This window comes from Microcaecilia unicolor, chromosome 5 (assembly GCF_901765095.1).
Source record: "Microcaecilia unicolor chromosome 5, aMicUni1.1, whole genome shotgun sequence".
Classification (NCBI taxonomy): Eukaryota; Metazoa; Chordata; class Amphibia; order Gymnophiona; family Siphonopidae; genus Microcaecilia; species Microcaecilia unicolor.
The window spans coordinates 93,968,824-93,990,421 of NC_044035.1; the positions used below are offsets into that span (position 1 = coordinate 93,968,824).

The 21,598-nt window shown below is 38.7% G+C and overlaps 1 protein-coding gene across 1 annotated transcript in view; it reads left to right on the top strand.

Annotated features, from left to right (window-relative positions):
- BICC1 (BicC family RNA binding protein 1) overlaps positions 1-21,598 on the top strand; it is a 364,168-nt gene that overhangs the window by 191,792 nt on the left and 150,778 nt on the right. The window contains exon 3 of the mRNA XM_030203106.1: positions 16,881-16,950. Coding sequence (XP_030058966.1) covers positions 16,881-16,950 — 70 coding nt within the window. The remainder of the gene's footprint in view (positions 1-16,880; positions 16,951-21,598) is intronic.

Genomic DNA, 21,598 nt, shown 5'->3' on the forward strand with positions numbered 1-21,598 from the left:
TATTATCAAAGTATCCTGCAGGTAGCCTTACAAACACACATTTTCATATGTTTTCCTTGCATTCTTTTATATTATTTGATTTATGTTCTCAGTCACAGAATTATATAGTACTTCCATTTTTTTTTATATGAGACAATTTTTAAATTTGACATTAGACAATACAGTGCTTCACTGTCGGTGTTCAGAGGCTCACAACTATATACAATTGGGTATGTTGCCTTTTTTTTTAAATTGCCTAATTTATGATTTGCAGCCATTTTTAATCTACAGAATGCAATTTTAAATCCATTTCATCTTCATAATTTTCTGTTTTAGTCGAGTTGTAGTATTTTTTTATCATTTTATTATAATTTCATTTGTATTAAGTTGGATTGATTTTTGTCCTCATCACTTCATTACATACAATTTTATCAATATCTAGTGTTTTCATTGAGGTGATATACATTTTGTATAAATATATATGTTGATTGTCCTATTTATGTACTCATGACTTTTATTTTAAACCCATGTTTTATAATTTGTTAATTTTATTTACCGTTTATTACTTTATCTTACATTTTATTCTTGTACACTGTTTGATGCCTGACTCGGGCACTTTTGCCGAAACACAGCCATGTTGAGTCTTGACTTTCCTGTTTGATGTATTGATTGACTGTGACTTGGACTGTCCTATTTTATGTGATTTGATGAATAAAGTAAAGATTTTTTTACATTTGTTAGTCTCTGACTCTTGGTTCTCAGTCTCCATTACACTTCCTTCCTATTTGGCATTTACCTGTGAGGGCTTCATTCTCTTTTTGCTGTACTGCATTCTGATGGAATGCCATGGTTGCTGGTTTGTGTAGTGCAAGTGTCTTCACACTCTTCGTTTTTCACATTCCATTTAAAAGGTATATTGAAAATTTTGAAAACTTGTATTGAAAGTTTTTCACTGACCTACACAACATATGCAAAACTTTGTGAAAGAATTGTAGAAGTATTCAAAAATATTAGATTTATGAAAGTCTTGTCTGCATAAGTCTTCACACCCTTTTTTGTCATAAACCCAAATCAAATCTGTTCCAAAAACTTCATTAACAAGGTCTGTATTAAGTTAAATAGTGTTCAGTCAGGTTGAGCTAATGTTTGTTTTACGAAGTGAATAAGGCAAGAGGCTAAACATGCCAAACACAAAGTTGCTGAAAACTCCAGGATAGTTAATTTAAAGGTACAGATTAGAGGAAGGTTATTGAAGCATTGAGAATGTCCTGGGTCCAGGCCAACCTGGCAGGAGGCCCCCCTTGTCCAGACTGTATCAGTCCCTGAGTGCTTGGTACCTGGTGCTCCCTCTTGAAGGAGTATTAGTGGGTAGTATTTCTTTCCCTTCATTTCCTCCATGAAAACCCAAAATCAGGTATAATTTGTGAATAAGGCTTGCTGGCCATATTTACAAGTTGTAGCTTAGTATCTTCTATGAACTCTGTATTAACATCACAGTTAAACATGCTTCAAGGTATTAAGTTCCTTGCAACATGACCATTCAGAGAATAGCAAGAATCATATACCTTCATACAGGGCATCAGATAATTGTTTAGATAATTTGAGGTACTAATCCAAACGCTATTATCAATTAATTAGGAGAACCTTTATATCTCTTATGACCGATTAGGAGAAACTTCTCCTTTCATCCAGAAGGCCAAGCAGTAGGCAGGAGGACAGAGAGAAAAAAATATGCTATATTTTTCCTGCCAGGTTCTTATTTTCAATTCATTCTGGATCTAGGATTTTATGTGGTCATTTTTGTATAAATAGTGATATGTGATATTAGCTATCACTGAAAGACAATAATTTGCATGTTCTGCCCCTTCAGCTCTCTCTAGCCCAAGTATAGACACTACCTGGTTACCCACTGATGGTTCATAGTAGTGTATAACTTTGAGCTTTCCTGTGCATGTGAACTACATTCTAGCAAGATAATCCTTCAGATCCAAACCTCTTGTAGAAGGGGGTCACTACTTAATTTTTTTTTGTTTTTGGAATATGGTTTATGTGCCTCCTAGTAGGCCCTACAGTGGTGTTGATTAGAGGGCTGGGATTTAGAGTCTAGAGCTCATGGAAAATCCAGATCTCTTTTGGTGTACAGGTTGGTCCTTGAAAGGTGAATGAAAACAAAAGCAGATCTTGGCATCTGTCATAGCTACTATGCTGAAAGCCCACAAGTCACCCGTCTCTTTGATTTATTTTTTTTGGGGGGGGGGGGGGGGGTTGGAAAGTACTTGAATGCTGGTGTTCAGCTCATGGCTTATTCTCTTCGAGAGTGGATATTCCTATTCTTTTTAGCAGAAAGGATTGGAGTGAGGTTTAACCCTTAATTTAAAGTACAAGTGGTAGCACTCTTATTTTCAGGGGGTTCAAGTTGGTAAACTCTCCATAGCAGAACAACCAGAAGTGGTTTATTTTTATTTTCTTTTATGGGTGGTGAAGCTCATTCACCACCTCATCAGAATGGCCTTACCTCAGATCTGACTTTTAATGCCACTGGCTTTGGGGAGGCTCCTTTGGAGGCTCTGTTAAAGAAGCCCATCTCTCAAGATGTTTTTTTTTTTTTCTAGTTGCATTGCACTTGGCTAGAAGAATCTAGAAGTTACAGGAACTTTCCTGTAGAGATCCTTGCCTCTCCTTTTCAATAGATTGGATTTGCATTCATATGGTTCTACCCTTCCTGCTGAAGATTTTCATGCAAATTTGGTAGTTCCTTTCCTTCTCCTGGAGGTCTTCCAAAAGAGAATGCTCTGCATAAGTTAGATGTTTGCAGCGTACTCAACTGTTATCTGGAGGTCACTAATTCCTTTTGGAAATCTGGTCACTTATTCTTTTTAGTAGCCCACATATGGGGCTAGTGACATGAGCGAGGGTGGGCATGGAGCCTTGAAAAACCACCTCTACTACACCGAGGTTTAATTGTGAAATAAGTCACTTTATTTATGTTCAGGGAAATGGGTGACATGTTTCCTTCACAGGTCAGGTGAAAACAAACAAAAATACGTCAGTCTCGGTTTTATAAGCTGCTTTCCTGTGGCCTGTTCTGGCAAGGCCACAGTGTGCATCTCTCGCTCTCTCTAGCTCTCTCTCGCTCTCCTCCACAACCAGCTTGTTGTGGTCCTGGAGGCCAAGTATTACAATTCTGTCTTTCCAAAAGCCAGCACAATTGGCCAGGCTTGGTCCTCATTTCAGAGTTACAATTTCGGAAGGGTTCAAAGCTAAACTTGGCATACCTGAATGGAGCTTCTGCTGCATATACTTTACACTGGAGGCATAGGGTGGAGGGCTTCTTTGCTCTGGACCTCCCTGACCTATTCTGAGGGTTTGTAGGGTGGCACCTTGGTGGTCATTACATTCATTCAACACTATAAAATTGTCTCTGGAGAAATGTACAGATGAGATTCAGAGTAAGAGATGAGATTCAGAGTAAGTATTAGTTTCTCCTCTTTTCCTCCAGGACAAAGATGCTTTGTTGTATTTTAGAAGTACTGACATTTCTAGGTGTGAAATTTCTAGATGTTTCTAAATAGACACAAAGTAGGAGAAAAAAATTCTTGCTTTTCATCAGCAGGTTCTATCATTAGGAGCAAAGTTTCAATTGAGAGTTCCCTGTAAATGTGCAATTGTTGATAGTAACATGTTCTATGAACCACCTCACTTGCAGTTTTTCCTGGATATGAAAGGGTCTTTGAGTACTGAACTATATAGGCTGCATCTAGGGTTTCTGGACCTATGATGTATGGGTAAAGCTGCTTACCTATTTTCTCCCTTCTGTTAAGTGTTTTACCAGTTTCTTTGATATTGAAACTTGGTTCCCCCAATTTTGTGGGTTGCTTAAAGGATTTTGTTTTCCTTGCTCACCCAAAGCTAATGTATTGATTTCTGAACCCCCCCCCCCCCCATTTTCAAAGATTTCTTTTATGTAAATATATGAAAGTAAACTTTAAATGATCTCTAGGCCAGAGGGAAAACATTTGGCAGACCATCTTACAAAGGGGGGGGGGGGGCTTATCTTTGTCACCCTGGACTAGTCTTAACAGGATGATAGGGAAGGTGAAATGTATCTGATAATTTGCTTTCCTTCAGTCCTGCTAGACTCAGTCCAGGACCCACCCTGAAGGCCTGAGGGATTCCTTATGTTCTTGGGTTCCACAACAGCTACTAAACTGTAAATAGTTGCCAGTTCTCCAGGGATTTCCTGGAAGGACAATTGCTTTGTCAAGCATTTTTCATTGTTTTGTCTATTACTGATAGCCTTAGCATTGGCATACTGACAAAATCTTGGCCATCTGTTATCCTGATGTCATTTGTAATCTTCAGCTTCTCTGCCTCTATCTGCCTGTGAAGGGACATCTGTTTGTGAAGGGATTAGTACTCTGGTCTATCAGAACTCAAGGAAAGAAATCATCAGGTAAATTTCACCTTCCCTATTATCCTATAAATATCACTGTAGTTTGTATTCAGCATGTATGCTCTGTTCTATTTGGTTACAGATCCCTTATAACTGTAAAGAAAATCCTTAAAAATTAACTTTGCTAGTCTAAACTCCAGTTTTGCTGTAATTTGTTTACTTTTACATTTGATTAGGTAAAATGAATCATCTTTATCACACAGTTCAGTTCTTGGAAAACACACAGGATTAGAAGCTGTAGTTAAAATGTTAGTGCAGTTAACTTAGGAACAAGAATTGGGTCAGACAATGTTTGTCTAGCCCTGTATCCTGCTTCCAACAGTGACCAATCTAGGTCATAAAATACCTGGCAAAAGAATTTGTATCAGTCTTCCATGCTACCCACCCCAGGTATTCTGTAAGTAGTGGTTTCCCCATCTCTACCTTAATAATGGGATATAGACTTTTCTTCAAGGAACTTGTCCAAACCTTGTTTAAACCAGTTGCAATAACTACTTTAACCATATCCTCTTGCAATAAGTTCCAGAGCCTAATCAGTGAAAAAATATTTTCCCCATTTGTTTTAAAGGTATTACCATGTATGTATACGTGTTAACGTATGTGCCCAAGATGTGTTAACGATTTTATACTGAATCTATTGCTTCTGAATACTTTTCCTGAGAAAGGAAACTGTTAACACTTCTGAAGACAGAGGTTCTTTAGGCATTTCTAAAAGTTAGGTTGTCAAAATGGCTACTACTAATTATACTAGCATTATTGATTTAAGAAACCCCAAACCAGAAAAAAAAGATAGACCATTTAAATTGTCTTGGGAATGATATCCAAGTTGTACGAATCATTCTGAATGAGCAACCTAATTTCCAGGAGAAGTTATTGTGTTGTTGAAACTAATCGGCTATGAAGTGCATCTCTTGGCTGTGTTTTTAGTGTCTGTGTGGTATGTAAAAGCAAAGTGCTTCACTGGTATGTCCACAATATTTCCTTTGGGTTAACCCAGAGAATCCTTACTAGACTTCATTCTTTAGAAAACTGCATCTCTCTTATCTGCAGTGAATGCAGCCTTGGTTTCCTTGGGAATTAATACTACTATGTCTATGGTGGAGTCTAATTCAAAATCACAGAGGTTTTCTGCTTGATCTCCAAGTTAATCCAGCATCTTAATTAAATGCACATTTTTTCATACCTGAATGTATTAGAAATTCTTCTGGTAAAGTTAATCCGAGTTAGATTACTCAAATCTTGATAGGTGTAGCAAATTACCAAAGTGTAGTAAGGAATGATTTTAATCTAAAGAAAATGTTTTAGCAGAGTAAGGTTTTCTACCAAATAGCATATTCTATGAAAATTCTGAAATAATGTATACCCATAACTTGGCACTGTTTGGTGTAATAAATTACATTTCTCTGGGTATGTACATGATTTTACTCTGTGCTTTTGGTGATTTTAAAGATCTGGGATAAAAGAGGAATTGTAGGTTTTTTGATTGAGACAGTTTGAATTAAAAAAAAAAAATCAAACTTTATTAACTAGTTTCCATACTGTAAAACCCTTTTCTCCATAGTTTTAAACTTTCTGCTACAGCCGACAGCATTACTACTACTTAACATTTCTAAAGCGCTACTAGACGTACGCAGCACTGTACACTAACAGCAGAGCCTTATGTCTTCACTACAATACAACAGAATTTATTTCCTCTATATACCAACTAAGGATCAATGCGGATTACAATTTAAGTAAAAACTAGGCCATCACTAGGAAAATATAAAAAAAGTATAATTATACATAAACTAATCATTGCTATCTCGTATAGTAAACCATTAAGTAAATGGAAAATAGATGAGCCTTTAATAATTTACAAAAACATAAATGTGATTCTACCATCCTCAACTCCAAAAGGAGGGAGTTTTCAACATTGCACAGAATAATAAACAAAAGCAGAACTAAGAGGCACCAGCACCTGAACCACTACCTGAAAATGAGTGTTTCTCATCAAACATTTAATATGCTGGAGCTGTCTCAACCTGAAAAACACTTTCTTAATTGCAAAATTTGTGGCTTCATAGTTGAAGATCCAAAAGAATCCTTAATACCTTTAATGAGTCTAAAAAGAAATCCGAACCCCGAATATTCAGAAATGAACAAGAAGGAACTTTAGTAGGGGGAGATAAACACAAAATCTTAGTTCTAGCAGTATTTAGTTTAAACTTATAACATAAAGCCCATTGCTCCATGGTCTCTAAATAAACTGCTATTTCATTAATACTATTTTCAACTGTTGTATACAAATGCTAGAAACCTAAAAAAACAAGATGGGAAGGAGTATATATCAGTAAATGAAGAGGTAAATACAATAAACATCTCAGAGACCTGGTGGAAGGATGACAATCAATGGGACACAGTGTTAACAGGGTAGAAATTATATCACAATGATAGAGGGGATCAAATTGGAGGGGAGTGGTTGCATTATGTATTAAAGAGAAAATTTGAGTCAAACAACATAAACATTCTATATGAAACAGGTAGCAGCGTGGAATCCTTATGGATAGAAATTCCATATGTGAAGGGAAGGAGTATTCTGGTAGGGGCAGTACTACCGTCTGCCAGGACAGAATGAACAGACAGATGAAGAAATGTTTACAGAAATTAGGAAAGCTGGTAAATTGGGCAACGGTATTATGGATGATTTCAATTACCCCAATATTGACTGGATAAATGTTACATCAGGGAGCACTAGGGAGGTTAAATTCCTAGAAATAATAAATGATTACTGCTTGGAGCAACTGGTCCAAGAACTGGCAAGGGGGGGGGGGGGAGGTATTTTAGATCTAGTCCTTAATGGAATGTGGGACATAATATAAGAGGTAACTGTGTTGGGTCCGCTGGGAAACAGTGATTATAACATGCCCAAATTTGAGTTAATATCTGGAGTGATGTCACAAAAGAAATCTACAGTAGCAGCATTTAATTTTCAAAAGGGTGACTATGATAAAATGAGGAAAACTGTTAAAAAAGAAGCTAGAAGGATCGGCTGCAAAAGTTAGGACTTCAAATGAGGCATGGATGTTGTTTAAAAATACTGTCTTGGAAGCCCAGACTGGATGCATTCCACAGATTTACAAAGGTGGAAAGAAGAGCAAACGACAGCTAGCATGGTTAAAAGGTGAAGTGAAAGTGGCTATTTAGAGCCAAAAGAACATCCTTCAAAGAATAGAAAAATGACCTAAAGGAAGAAAATAAGAAGCAACGTAGGCACTGGCAAGTTAGATTCAAAGCATTGATAAAGAAGGCTAAAAAAGAATATGAAGAGAAAAGACCATAAAGGAGCAAAAGGGGCACTCATGAAGTTCAGAGCTATAGCGGAGAGATTGAATGAATTGTTTGCTTTGCTTTGGTCTTTACGGAAGATGTAAGAGGTCTACCTGTACCAGAAATGTTTTTCAAGGGTGGTGATGTGGAGGAACTGAAAGAAATTTCAATGAACCTGGAAGACGTACTGAGCAAAATCAACAAATTAAAGAGTAATAAATCAACTGGACCGGATGGCTTGCACACTAGGGTACTGAAAGAACTCAAACATGAAATTTCTGATCTGCTGTTAGTGATCTGTAACCTGTCGTTAAAATCATCCATAGTACCTGAGAATTAGAGGGTGGCCAATGTAATGCCTATTTTTTAAAAAGGTTTCCGGGAGTGATCTGGGAAATTACAAACCTGTAAGCCTGATGTCAGTGCAAGGCAAAATAGTAAAACTATTATAAAGAATAAAATTATAGAACATGTAGATAAAAGTGGTATAGTGGGACAGAGCATGGTTTCATACAAGGGAAGTCTTGCCTCACCAATTTGCTTCATTTCTTTGAAGGCGTGAATAAACATGTGAGCCAGTTGATGTAGTTTACCTAGATTTTGAGAGAGCTTTTGACAAAGTTCCTCATGAGACTCCTGAGAAAATTAGAGCCATGGGATAGGAGACAATGTTCAGTTGTGGATTAGGAATTGGTTATTGGACAGAAAACAGAGGGTAGGATTAAATGGCCAATTTTCTCAATGGAGGAGAATTAATCGTGGCGTGCTGCAAGGATCTGTACTGGGACCTGGGCTATTAAACATATCTATAAATGATCTGGAAATTGAAATGTCAAGTGAGGTGATTAAATTTGCAGATGACGAAAAATTATTCAAAGTTGTTAAAACACATGCAGACTGAGAAATTGCAGGAAGACCTTAGGAAATTTAATGTAGACAAATGCGAAGTGGTGCACATTGGGAAGAATAATCCGAATTGTAGTTACTTGATGCTATGTTCCACCTTGGGAGTCATTGCAATCCTAGGTATCATTGTAGACAATATTCTGAAATCTTCTGCTCAGTGTGTGGCAGTGGCCAAAAAAGCAAACAGGATGCTAGGAATTATTAGGAAAGGAATGGTAAACAAGACCAAGAATACTATATTGCATCTGTATCTCTCCATGGTGCGACTTCACTTTCAGTAATATGTTCAGTTCTAGTCACCATAACTCAAAGATTTAACGGAATTAGAAAAGATTTAAAGAAGAGCTCCCAAAATGATAGAGGATGGAACTCCTTTTATGAGGAAATCTAAAGAAGGTAGAGCTCTTCAGCTTGGAAAAAAGATGGCTAAGGAGAGATATGATTGAGGTCTATGAAATTCTGAGTGGTGTAGAAGTAAATTGATTTGTTTTGCTTTTCAAGAAGTACAAAGACTAAGGGACTCGAAGTTACATGGAAATACTTTTAAAACAAATAGGAGGAAATAGTTAACGAATAGTTAAGCTTTGGAACTTGTTACTGGAGGATGTGGTAACAGCATATCTGGGTTTTAAAAAGGTTATGTACAAGTTCTAGAGGAAAAGTCCATAGTCTGCTATTGAGATAGACATGGGGAAGCCACTGCTTGCCCTGGAAGCATGGAATGTTGCTACTATATGGATTTCTGCCAGGCACTTTTGACCTGGATTAGCCACTGTTGGAAACAAGATACTGAGCTAGATGGACCATTGGGCTGACCCAGTATGGCTATTCTTGTTCTTATGTAAAGTCAAAATTGAACTATCTTAGCATGGACTGCTGGATTTTAGTACCAGGGATGTGCAAATAAAATTGCCCTTTATTTTTTGATACTTTTCCCTGGACAAACAGGATGTAGATCACATACATGTAGATGAGATCAAGCAGCTTGAAAAACAAATGTATAGTCACTTGTTAGAGCAAGAAAGCATTGCGGGAAGGATGTAAGCCGCATTGAGCCTGCCATGAGTGGGAAAGCGCGGGGTACAAATGTAACAAAAAAAAAAAATTAATCTGGCACAGAAGGGATGATATGTGTCAGCACTGGGATTAAAGTTTTCCTAGAGCTCAGATTGACTGTGGACAGGCTCACATTATCATAATAAGAGCAAAGGAGAATAAACCCTGTTTTTAGGCCCCTTGTACCCCTCCCAAATTAGCATATACCAGCCATCAACAACTTGGGGGGGGGGGGATAAAAGAAACCAGGGCTATGTGCATATGAGAAAGTCAATTGTTTATTTACACAGATACAATTAATAGTTTCTCATGAGAGATCAGTACAGTTACATAAAAAGAGATGTTCTCTGTGACTGCATCTCTGAAATACTGTTCTGATTCTGCAGCTTATATCGTTTGTTTCAGACAGTGATTTACATGACGTTTTCTCTGCAAATGATCCTTCTCACAGATTATCTGGTTCCCTTAAGCTGCTGGACAACATTCTTCTGTTGTTTATATTAGTTTCTTTCCCAAGCCTGCCTTGCCCGTAAAGGTATCATAGTAGATCAAAAATACCAGAGATAATAAATTCCAGAGTCACACAGACTTATCAATCTGTGGCCTTTTGACCCATTCCATAGTGCATGACTCTGCTCATAATTCTACATCTCCCCCCTTGAAGGCCTTGAAAATAAGGGCTTCACTTATATTATGTTTGTGACCCTGGTGTTAAAGGAAACATAAACCACAGCCTAGTCCTGCACCTAGGACCTGTGTCTCGCCTTTATTTCGTTAACTTATTCTACATATTCTGTTAGTGCCCCAGTCGCAGGCTGGCTTAGGTTGCAGTCCACTCAGGCTCCCTCAGCAGGATGAGAATCCTGTTCCTGTCTTACCGGTCATTGCCATACGACCTCATGAGCACTAAAGGGCGATTTTAATTTCCTGCGTAAGTGTCTAGATCTTAGTCACATTGTTAAGGTTAGGGAGTAGGTGTGAGTCACAATTCATGCCAACTCTGTTACACAGGCTATATATGACAGATATTGGGCTATGTGTAACAAGACAAGGTGGTTATAGTGAGATATATATTGCCCTTTTTTTAACCTTCCCCGGGCCTTATGTTACTTACAATGTCTTCCCATCTTAATAATCCTAGAGGAGGACAATTATGCAGAACAAAAGAAATCACAAAAAACTTAAACGTTATCTTCAACATTTTAAAAATCTGCGTTAATATGTAGTCTTTCATATAGAATATATTCGTGTCTTACAGGTTCTTTCTTACTTAAAGCAGTTTCAATTCATTGTTGCACTAAACTCCTAATACAGGGTATTACGCAATAGCCAAATAGTACAAATACAGCAATAACAATTATCATAGTGGTTAAACTGGATTCTATAAAAGTTTTCCATTTCCCAAAAATATTGTCCATCCACCCAGTCCAGGTGGTATCTACACCAGAATTCTCAGCAAGTTCATGTGGCATCTAATTGAGCAGCAATACCTTTAACTGCATCTTGAGTATAATTAATGAAGCGCTGTTGATTATAATAAATGTAATTAATCCAATCAACATTCTTAATAGTGGACCACAAAAACAAAGAGGATTCAAAACCTGCAGCAATTTGGTTGCGGGCCTTGAATTCATCTGACATCCCCCTTGGTACACCTATAGAGTCGATATAAATTCTATCATCAAAGGAACCAGGGATTTTTTGCTTCTTTCTAGAAAGAACTGGATTATCAACTAACAATCTGGGTTACTGTGGTAAGTGGAATCACTAATTAGACTAGACCACATTTGCCCTCTCAGTTGGTGGGCAGCATTGAGTATAAGGTTTTGGTTCCACAATACCACCATATATCTGCCCAAGGACGAGAAAAGTCAAGGTCAATGATAGAGGTTAAATTAAAGTTACATAGTGAAAGATTACCAACTGAGTAAGCATTCAGAATTTTTTTTTCGGGTTAGACAGATCCCAAAAATTGTCCCAGGGACTGGTGGTCTGAAAGGCAGTGTGGTTCGATGGTTTTAGTGGAACCCTGAAGCAGTTTTAACATGCACATGGTTCCATTATAATAATTTACAAAATTTTAAGGCAAAAGGGACTGCCTGAGGCTCAGGGTGAGAAGCAGAACAAACATAACAATCGGATACATTTAAACTCCGGATAATATTCCGAATCCAATCTAGCCACACATTAGCTTCACTGAAACCAGTCTCAAGAACAAAAGTTTCCCTATGGCTGGTTACATTGAGGAGCTTAATGGGAATCTTTGCTTCTGAAATTTGAGGTAGTAAGGGATTTAGTGAACCAGTATTGGATATTTGAGGGGAAGTGACCATCACATGAAAGCGACCAACAGGATCTGTGTTGGTGGCTTCTATTCCAATACCGAAGGTGCAGTTAATCCCCTTCCATATGCCCCTTTAAAGGTAATAAGTACGGGGTTACATTTCCCCTCTTCACAATTTGTACAGTCTACTGGTTGTCGGCCAAGGGTTATATTATGACGGTCGGATGGCATGAAGGAGTAGCTGGATGAGGGCAGGGGAGTGCTATGCCGTATTGCAAGATTTTCTGTTAAGTTAATTGTGTGGTCAGTAAAATCCACTGAGTGGTGCACCCATTCAAAAAATTCTGGGGTGAACTCTGCTATGGGCATAACATTTAAGTGGACACAAATCCTAATGTAATCAGGTATGCTAATGCTTAACTTGGTGGCAGTTGCAATGAAAGGGAGATGCATCATCCAGGGCAGTACTTAGGTTAATGTAACCCTAACTTGCTCTGGTCAGCAGCAGGTGGATTCCTTATAATGAAATTTTAGAGTTTGTAGGGAGGTCAGGACTGGAATCAGTTGGCACAGTAATCTGCTCACTCAGCACTCTACTTTTACCTAATAAATCCAGACCAGAATTTTAGTTCTGAGCTAAAGGGTTAGCTTTACTTGGATGTGTCAGATAAAACAGCAGGACTTCCTCCAGCATAACCTATATTACAGGCAGAGGTAGAATGTTACTGACACTTAAGGGCCCTTTTACTAAGCTGCGCTAAAGGGTGGCCTGCGCCGTTACTAGTGCTGGGTTTCCCCTGCGCTGAGGCTACTTTTTAACTTGGGGAGTAAAATGGCTGATTTCTTTTCTTTTTTGTATATTGGCAATAATGGTGACATGCTAACCTTTCAATTAGTGGCCATTAGCATGTGAGCCCTAATTACACTTGTTTTCTAGACAGCAAGGGCTCACACACTAATGGGTTAGCGCCCGGCAATGTCCACACACTAACCCATTAATGCTGAAGATGCCCACTCTCCACTCCCCCCCCAAACACACCCCCAGCACTAAAAAAATAAAATAAATAAAATTGTTTTTGGCACATAGGAAGCGCATGTACATGCTAAAACTGTGAGATGCCTCAGCGTACCTCACATCAGGCATTTTTAAGCTGTGCTATGCACAAATTAATGCTTACTGCAGCTTAGTAAAAGAGCCATCTAGTGTTTAGTAGGTTTTCTTGTGAACGTTCTCCCTTGGGTAGAGGTCTTTGGCAAAAGTCCTTTTAAAGTTTGTCTTTGTGCCCCTCCTCCAGATTCCATTGTCACCTGCATATGTTTACATGCTGGCCATTCTGCCTTTAGCACGGTTTCCTTGCAGATTTTTTCTCTGTTAACACTTTGGTCCCTGAGTTTGAACTTATTTACATTCTATCAATCTATATCTCTAAAATACCCCTGCTTTTCTTAGTTTTCATGGCTTTGTAGATAGTTTTGTAAGCTAGGATGAGGGTTTAGCATTTTATAATAAAAAGTTCCATTTTCTCTGTGGCCTAAATAGGATAGGTTCAGCTTCGCATGACTGCTGGGCTGTATGACAGATGGGGTAAGACTGTGCTATTTGAAGCAATGGAGCACTAGACGGGTTGAGATTTTCTACTGTGTCGTGCTAAGAATGGTGAATTGTTAGATACCTGGCTGGCAGCTCGTGATGACGCCTACGGGGCGAAACACAAATTTTATGTCGGGCTGGAAGATCACTTTAAGAGTGGAATAATAGAATGTGTTATAACTGCCTAACTTTATGACAAATTTAATGGACTGAGGAGCCTTGAAGGATATCTGTGTGAAGATTGTTTATTTCAACTGATGGGAATCAATAGAAATCAAACAAAATAAAACATGGAAAAGAAAATAAGATGATACCTTTTTTTATTGGACATAACTTAATACATTTCTTGATTAGCTTTCGAAGGATGCCCTTCTTCGTCAGATCGGAAATAAGCAAATGTGGAAGATGACAATATATATAAGTGAAACATCCAAGCATTTTATTGACAGTCTAACAGGGTGGGGGTGGGTAGGAGGTATACATGGGAACATCAAAGCATTTCATTGATAGTCTAACAGGATGGGTGTGGGTAGGTGAGGGAAGAGGGAGATAAACAGAGAAATACAACTTTATGGTTTATAATGGGCTAGAAAACCCAGATCTTTAAGTCCTGTCTGTTGGGTGTCAAAATATTCAATCATTCTGACTTCAAAGGTCTTACGTCCCTGTATTGTTTTAAAGTTACCTTTCAGGATTCTTACTATGAAATCACTGCTACAGTGTTCTAGTCTGGTAAAGTGCTGCCCCACAGGGGTAGGAACCTGGCTGGCACCAGCATTCTTCATGTTATGTCTATGTAAATTAAATCTTGTCTTAAGCATCTGGCCTGTTTCTCCAATATAGCATACTTAGTTACATTGTTTACACTGAATGATATATACCACGTTGGAAGATGAACATGTGAAAGATTCCTTTATGTTGAATATTTTTCCTTTGTGAATGACTGTGGGGTCCTGTGAAATGTTTTGGCATAGCTTGCAGCTGGGTATATTGCAGGGATGTATGCCCTTCTCTTCTTTTTGAGTCTGTGTTGGGAGTTTACTTCTGATTAGCTTGTGTTTTAAGTTGGGTGGCTGTTGGAAGGCCAGCACTGGTGTGGGGCTGGGAATATCTCTTTCAGTAATTCTGCAGGAAAGAACCAATTACATATAGTAACAAAATTGCCCAACTGAGTAATACTGGCACTGGACTACATCAGCATCCCTCTGGAATTCATAAGGTGAAATATATATAAGCAACTTATCCAGGTGTGTTTAGAACATTTTTAGAGAGGCCTGTGGCACCCAAAACAATGGGAAATATTGCTGCATCTTTCTACCACATTTTCTTGGTTTCAGACTGCATTTCCTGATACTTCAGGATCTTCTCCCTCTCCACGCTATTCACAAATAATTGCTTGGGACTAACACCTCTAATTGCCATTCTGGTGGTTTTTTTTTCTCTTTTACTGTGGTTTTCTTGCATCTCATGCTGTGTGAGGTGTAGCATTGTCATGTGGCAAAAAAAATTTCCTCCTTGTGCTTCTGAACTCTTCTTTGCAACCCTGAAAACTTTGAAAGAATTGCAGTGTCACACTTTGTGATCCTTCGATTATCCTTTACGAACTCATCAACCTTCATCCGTTGCTATCAAGGGTCATCCATTTCGTTATTGATCACACAAATCAGGCCTTCCTGGTCCACAATCTTGTTTTTTTTTTTTTTTTTTTTTTGCCTGGTGACACACAAGTACTCACATCAAAACAGTTATCACCATCAGCAACCTGCACATGGTGGTGAATTTAAATTGGAGGGATTCCTTCAACAGTCAGAAATTCTATCATGGTATATTGCTTAATTACACCGCTTGCTCTCTACATTCTTCCGTTTCACAAGCATTAGCAAAACGGCCTCTTCCAAAGACACTTCTTGCTAGCTGAGGTGAAGGAAGAGATTTCAAAGAGCAAGTGAACATATCTAGTGCATCAGTGCTACCATCTATTAATGAATTAGAAGTGGAAGCATTATTTTTCATTTTACCCTCGTAACATCAAAAATTTGCATTCTGGCCATTCTCTTTCTGTATTTCTGGTTTACCAGTTCTATATTCTCAATTGTACTTTTTTTCAGCAGTGTCTCCTTTGAAATACATCATTTTTACCATATAAATGTGCTGACTCTGTCAGTGTTGTGCAGTTCAGGAGGCCTCGGGTTGATTTTGAAGCTTTGCTTCTGGTTGTTGAGCCAACCTCTGGAAGAGAGGTGCAGCAATTGCACATTTAGGACTAGATTATCTATATGGTGCCTGAAAATTCTGCCCAGATCAAAAAATATGGATAGGTGTATTCTCTAAAGTACGCCTGAATTTTATAAAATAGGCTTAAATTTCTGTGTGTTATATAGATTATGCCAAGTGCCTCTCCACACAGCCAAATTTAGTTGCAGCCATTTATGCCATGTTTTATTTGGCATAAATCCCAATGCATAAATTAGGTGCAGAGCAGGTATATTGTATAACAACGAGCATAGATTTTAGAAATGCCCACACCCCGCCCATTGCCATGCCCCCTTTCAACTATGTGACTTAAAATTTGTGTGCACCATGTTACAGAATAACGCTTAGAGAGATGCGTGTAAATCTTAATGTCAGTGCTTATAATTGCTTGTTAACATCCAATTAACAGTGGTGATTAGCTAGTTAACCAATTAAGTAATATGCTTTGATTTCTGCATTAAAATAAAGGCGCAGTATATAGAATCCCGGGGTTAGTGGCATGCTGAAGGTGCATTTTCACAGGTTACAGAAGAAACAAGAATCTGAAGCCTGTGGCTGAGAACTGTTGCTATAATGACTGGGCTAGATAGAAGGGTTATAACATGAGTAGCTGCAAATGATGTCTTAAAAGTTCATAGTGCTGTTGACCACTAGAAGATGGTTTCAAAAGAGCTGAAGTTCTATAGCAGCTGGAGGAAGCTCCAGGGCCAAAAATTAAAATTACATTAAAACAGGAGTTCTCAACCCAGTCCTCAGGACACACCTAGGCAGTATACTTTTCAGGATATCCCTTATAAATACGCATGAGCTAAATTTGCATGCATGGCCTTCATTATATGCAGATCTATCTCATGCATATTCATTGTGGGTATTCTGAAAAGCTGACTGGCTGGGTATGTCCCAAGGACTGGGTTGAAAACCCCTGCATTAAAACAACCTCTTAATGATATCACTTGCATTTGAACAAAAATTAAGGAATGTAACTTTTTTGTGTGAGAAAATATATTGTTAATGGAAAACAATGAGAAATAAGTAATATTTTATTTCAACAGATCATGGAAGAAACAAATACTCAGATTGCTTGGCCATCAAAATTGAAGATTGGAGCCAAGTCAAAGAAAGGTAACCTATTGCTTCTATATTTAAATTTATATTAGACACCAAGTAGACTTTTGTATGTGACTTGTAAATATTTATCTACTTATTACTACTTATGATTTTTCTAGCACTACTAGATATAGAAAATTCTGTAAAAAATGCTTGTAAGATGACCATGGAGCCAGCAGTATAAGTGACGCAGGGAAGAAATTATTGTAGCAAACATGATTAAATGTTTTTGGTAGCCAGAACTGAGAGAGAATTGCTGATAGATATGTGTCAGAAGCAGGGAAGGCAAGAGTATTTGGATAATAACACACTTGAAAAGATGCTATTTCTATAAGAAAATAGTTGAAAAAATGGTGCAACAAAAATTAGATTTGTTTTATCACTAGAAAGGTCTATTGCCTGTTTAATCTTATGGTTGACTGGCATTAACATTAATTTTTCTAATAATTTTAGTGTGTAGAGTTTTAAATGAAAATATGCAGTGTTAACTGTTCTTATTGTAGGTATTTAACAAAATTATGACTGGTTGAAGTCTAGCAAGGTTTAATTGTTCTGATGTTGGAATTTTTTTTATTTTTTTTTTGTAAGGTTCAAAGTAGAAACATAATACAGTAATATTGTCACAACCTCAACAGTGTTGTAACAAGCTCATAATACAAAGCCAATAACAGTCAGTTTATCTCTTCAACATCTGACCCCCTCCCTAACCCCCTATCAATCCTCACAGAATAGATGAAGAAGAATCAGGGCAAGCAGTCCACCTAAGGGTCCCCAATACGCAAATAAGTCAACCACTGTCCAGTACGCATGGCTGTTAGTTTGGACATCAAATGGATATGTGCCAATTTCCATTGAATCACCTCCAAACCCGGCAAGATGGATTGTTTCCATGCCGCAGTGAGCACCAATTTGCCCGCCACAAACACAAATGTGGCCAAATGGTGGGTGTGTACCTTCACTCCACGTGGCTTAAAGTGCAAAAGACAATGATCCATCTTCAGAGGATATGAATTCTTTGTAAGACTGGCAATAAATTTTAAGATCACAGTATGATGTTGGAATCTGGTTAATAATGTAAAACTAAAATACATTAGTAGATCAAAAGCTATAAAGAATAGATGACATGGCTTAGTATTACTTTCTATATCAGGTGACTATGGTTCCTTTAAGGTATTCATTTTGGTTAGTGGCAGAAATCACTATAAAACAGTGGTTTTCATCCCAGGTCTCGGGACACAGGCAGTCAGGTTTTCAGGATACCTGTAATGACTGTGCACAAGAGAGAGTGGCACTCAATGGAGGTAGTGCATGCAAATTTGTCTCATGCATATTCACTGTCAATATCATGAAAACCTGGCTGGTTAGTAGGTGTGTTCCAAGGACTAGGTTGAGGATTCCACCTATGGAGACTGGTTCTTTTTGCTTTTAAAATAGTGAAAGTACCGTACTTGCTTTAGATTTTTCCTTTTTGGAAAGCTCAGTTTCGGAGATTTTTTTTTTTCCCTTTTGGTATACATTTTAAGTCCACAGCACATTTTGAGCAATTTCTGGAAAGTTTGGCTGTTATGCTTTTTCTTCCCCCTTCAGCATCTTGTGAAACACTAGCTGTTTTTTTTGGAAGGGGGGGGGGGGTGCATTTTTTAGACTGTTATTGGTATGATCTTGGTCTTCTAACAAAAATTTGAATTCAGTCATATTTTATTTATTTATTTTTTCCTTTATTTGTTTTATTCTCAATACAAAATTGTTGTACGTAACAGAGAAAGATATGTAATACAACAGCTCATTCATCAAACACAGCTGCAATAATTAAGTAAACCCGTACATAAACTTGTGCAATATGTTGTCCGTTGTAATAAGGAGCCCCTAATCCTTGTGTATTGAGTTTTCATTTTACCCCTATCATCCAATCACACATAGTCCACCTCACCGATCATGCATGTCCATCCACAACATCCAACTCCTTGCACCATCATAACCTAAATCCCCCCTCCCCCCTCTTAACCCAACCTGTTTAGACAGGAAGCCCACCAATAAGCATATTGGCGATTGATCAATTTAGGGGAACTACGAAAACTCTGGATCTCGTATTTGCCTACCTCCCTCATTTTGGCCTTCCACAGCTCCCCCGTTATCCTTTCCAAGGATATCCGATAGTGCAAGATAGTTTTCTGAACTGAAGAGTTATGCTAGCCCCTCTCTCAGTAAAATACAGGCCAATGGCTCATAATAAGAGCTAGGCTTCTTAAAATCAAAATAATCTCTGATACAAAAGAGAGCTAGCTTGTAGGAATCAGTGATCACCTTTGACACAGTTATATTTCACTGTAGCAAGTGCTGAGCTGGCAAAAGAGGGGGGCATTTGCTCTGGCACCTGCAAGACGTTATAAGCAAGAGTTGCTATGCTTATGTAGAGATAGTATTGGGTCAGCTGCACCCCGGGTGAGAAAGGGGGGGCTAGAGGAAGGTTTGGGGACATATGAAGTCATTCTGATCAACTGATAAGGGCTAGGAGCCCTGTTGAGACAGCTGGGGTCCATTGAAATGAATAGGGCCAAAATTGTTTATAAGCAGCAGTTTGAGGGGTATTAGATCAGACAAGAGGAGAAGAAGAACAGAGAAGGAAGACTCCAGAAGGCTAGAGAAAGAGAGGACGTACCATGATATGCGGTTCCATTATGTGAATGCTTGACTCGCCTGCACTGCTATTGGTAAGATTATAATAAACTATCTTATTATATCTACTGAATACTGGGTTCCTTTCTAATTACTAGGGTCTATACTGCCTTGACCGAGTAACATTGCCATGCGCAGATACAGGATTGGGGTAATTAAGCATCTAGAGGGGATTTGCAGTTCTCTCTAGGATAGTACAGAGAGCCCATGGCTTCCGCTGCCCAAATGGGTGAGGCAGACCTAATTATATACAGAACCAACAACAACGACACATAAATAAGTCGTCGTTGTGGGAATCTAAGTCCTTGAGTCACCAATAAGGATTGGTCCCCCAATAATAGAGTCGCATAGTCCCACTCCAAGGTTCTATGTACTGTAGTATTTAGGACAGAAAATGCCTCATTCCAAATCACCAGAGCCGGGCACTCCAAAAAGGAATGGAGGAGATTCCCCCCTGCTCCACCGCATTTACTACATCTATCGTCATTCCACAATCCCATAACAGCCCCCTTCGCCCTAGTGATATTTACTCTGTGTAGGATCTTATATTGTGTCTCCTGTAGATCTGTGGCCTTGACCATTCTATAGATAAGGGAAAAAAGTTTCCCAAAATCTATTCCTGTGTACTGAGTCCCAAGATCTTCATTGCACTTATTCACCAATATCTCCATACCCCCCCCCCCCCCCCAGTGGTTAGTGCAGCGGACTTTGGTCCTGGGGAACTGGGATCGATTCCCGCTGCAGCTCCTTGTGACTCTGGGTAAAGTCACTTAACCCTCCGTTGCCCCAGATAAACTGCTTTGGATGTGGTTGCAAAAACTGTAGAAAAGCGGTATATACCAAGTGGACAAGCTGTTGGCCTTGCTAGGTATTTGTAATAAGATTTTATCCATCAGGCCCCATGTCCACCCGTCACCATACTTCCCCCTCAGAAAGGACTAATAATGTCGAACCTGCAAATATTGTAACAAGTTATTGTTTGGGACCTCCCATTTCTCCTTTACTTGGTCGAAGGTGAAGAAAATCCTCTGATCTTCATCCACAAGCTGACCCAGAATCCTACGTCCTCTATCTCCCCATTTAGAGAACACCGAATATCCCAATCCCTCTGGAAATGCTGCATTACCCATCATGCTAAGATACGGGGAAGCATCCGGGGATCGTTGTTGTTGTCGTGTCCACCATATCCACGCTCTCTGCATTGGTTTTAAAAATTCTAATTTGTTAGTGATCCGAGGATTCCCACTAGTGCCCAAATGAAGTAAATTAAGAAAAGTCCACGGGTGGCTCCAATCTTCGAACCCTTCCTTAGGTAGAAATCGCGGACACCCCCCTACTCCCTCATAAATAAGTCGCAGCATTGCCGCCGCATTATACCGACGTAGATCCGGTAAACCCAGGCCTCCCTGGTCTTAGGTTAGGGATAATTTGGCTTGCCCGATGCGTGCCCCTTTCCCCCGCCATACAAAAGTTCCAATAAGGGACCTAAACAGTCGCTCTTCCTTCCGAAAAACCCAGATCTGGGCTACCTGTAAGGGGTAAAGGATTTTTGGGAGTATGACCATCTTCACGAGAGCCACCCTGCCCATCAGCGATAGAGGCAGGTTCTTCCACTTGTCACATAACTGTTTAATTCTACCCAGGACCTCAACTACCATATTTTATTTTAATGAACTCATTAGTCCTAGAAACCAGTTTGACAATGTTAAGTCATTTTTGCATTTATCTAGGGCATAGAATATTAAAATGCAGTATTCTATTAGTATATCCTAGCTGTTCATTTGCAAGGTTTGGAAGATAATTCATCCTGGCCGGCCTATTTGTGGCAATTACAATTATGATTTCAAAAGAACTATTGTAATTCTGTCTCAGTTACAGTTATCATCAAGGTTAGTTTTAAATTGTGTAAGCAAATACAGAAAACTCTTAAGTGTGCATTCAGAGTTTGAATATGGTCAACGTTTTCCTAAGTCCTAAAGAACTGGAA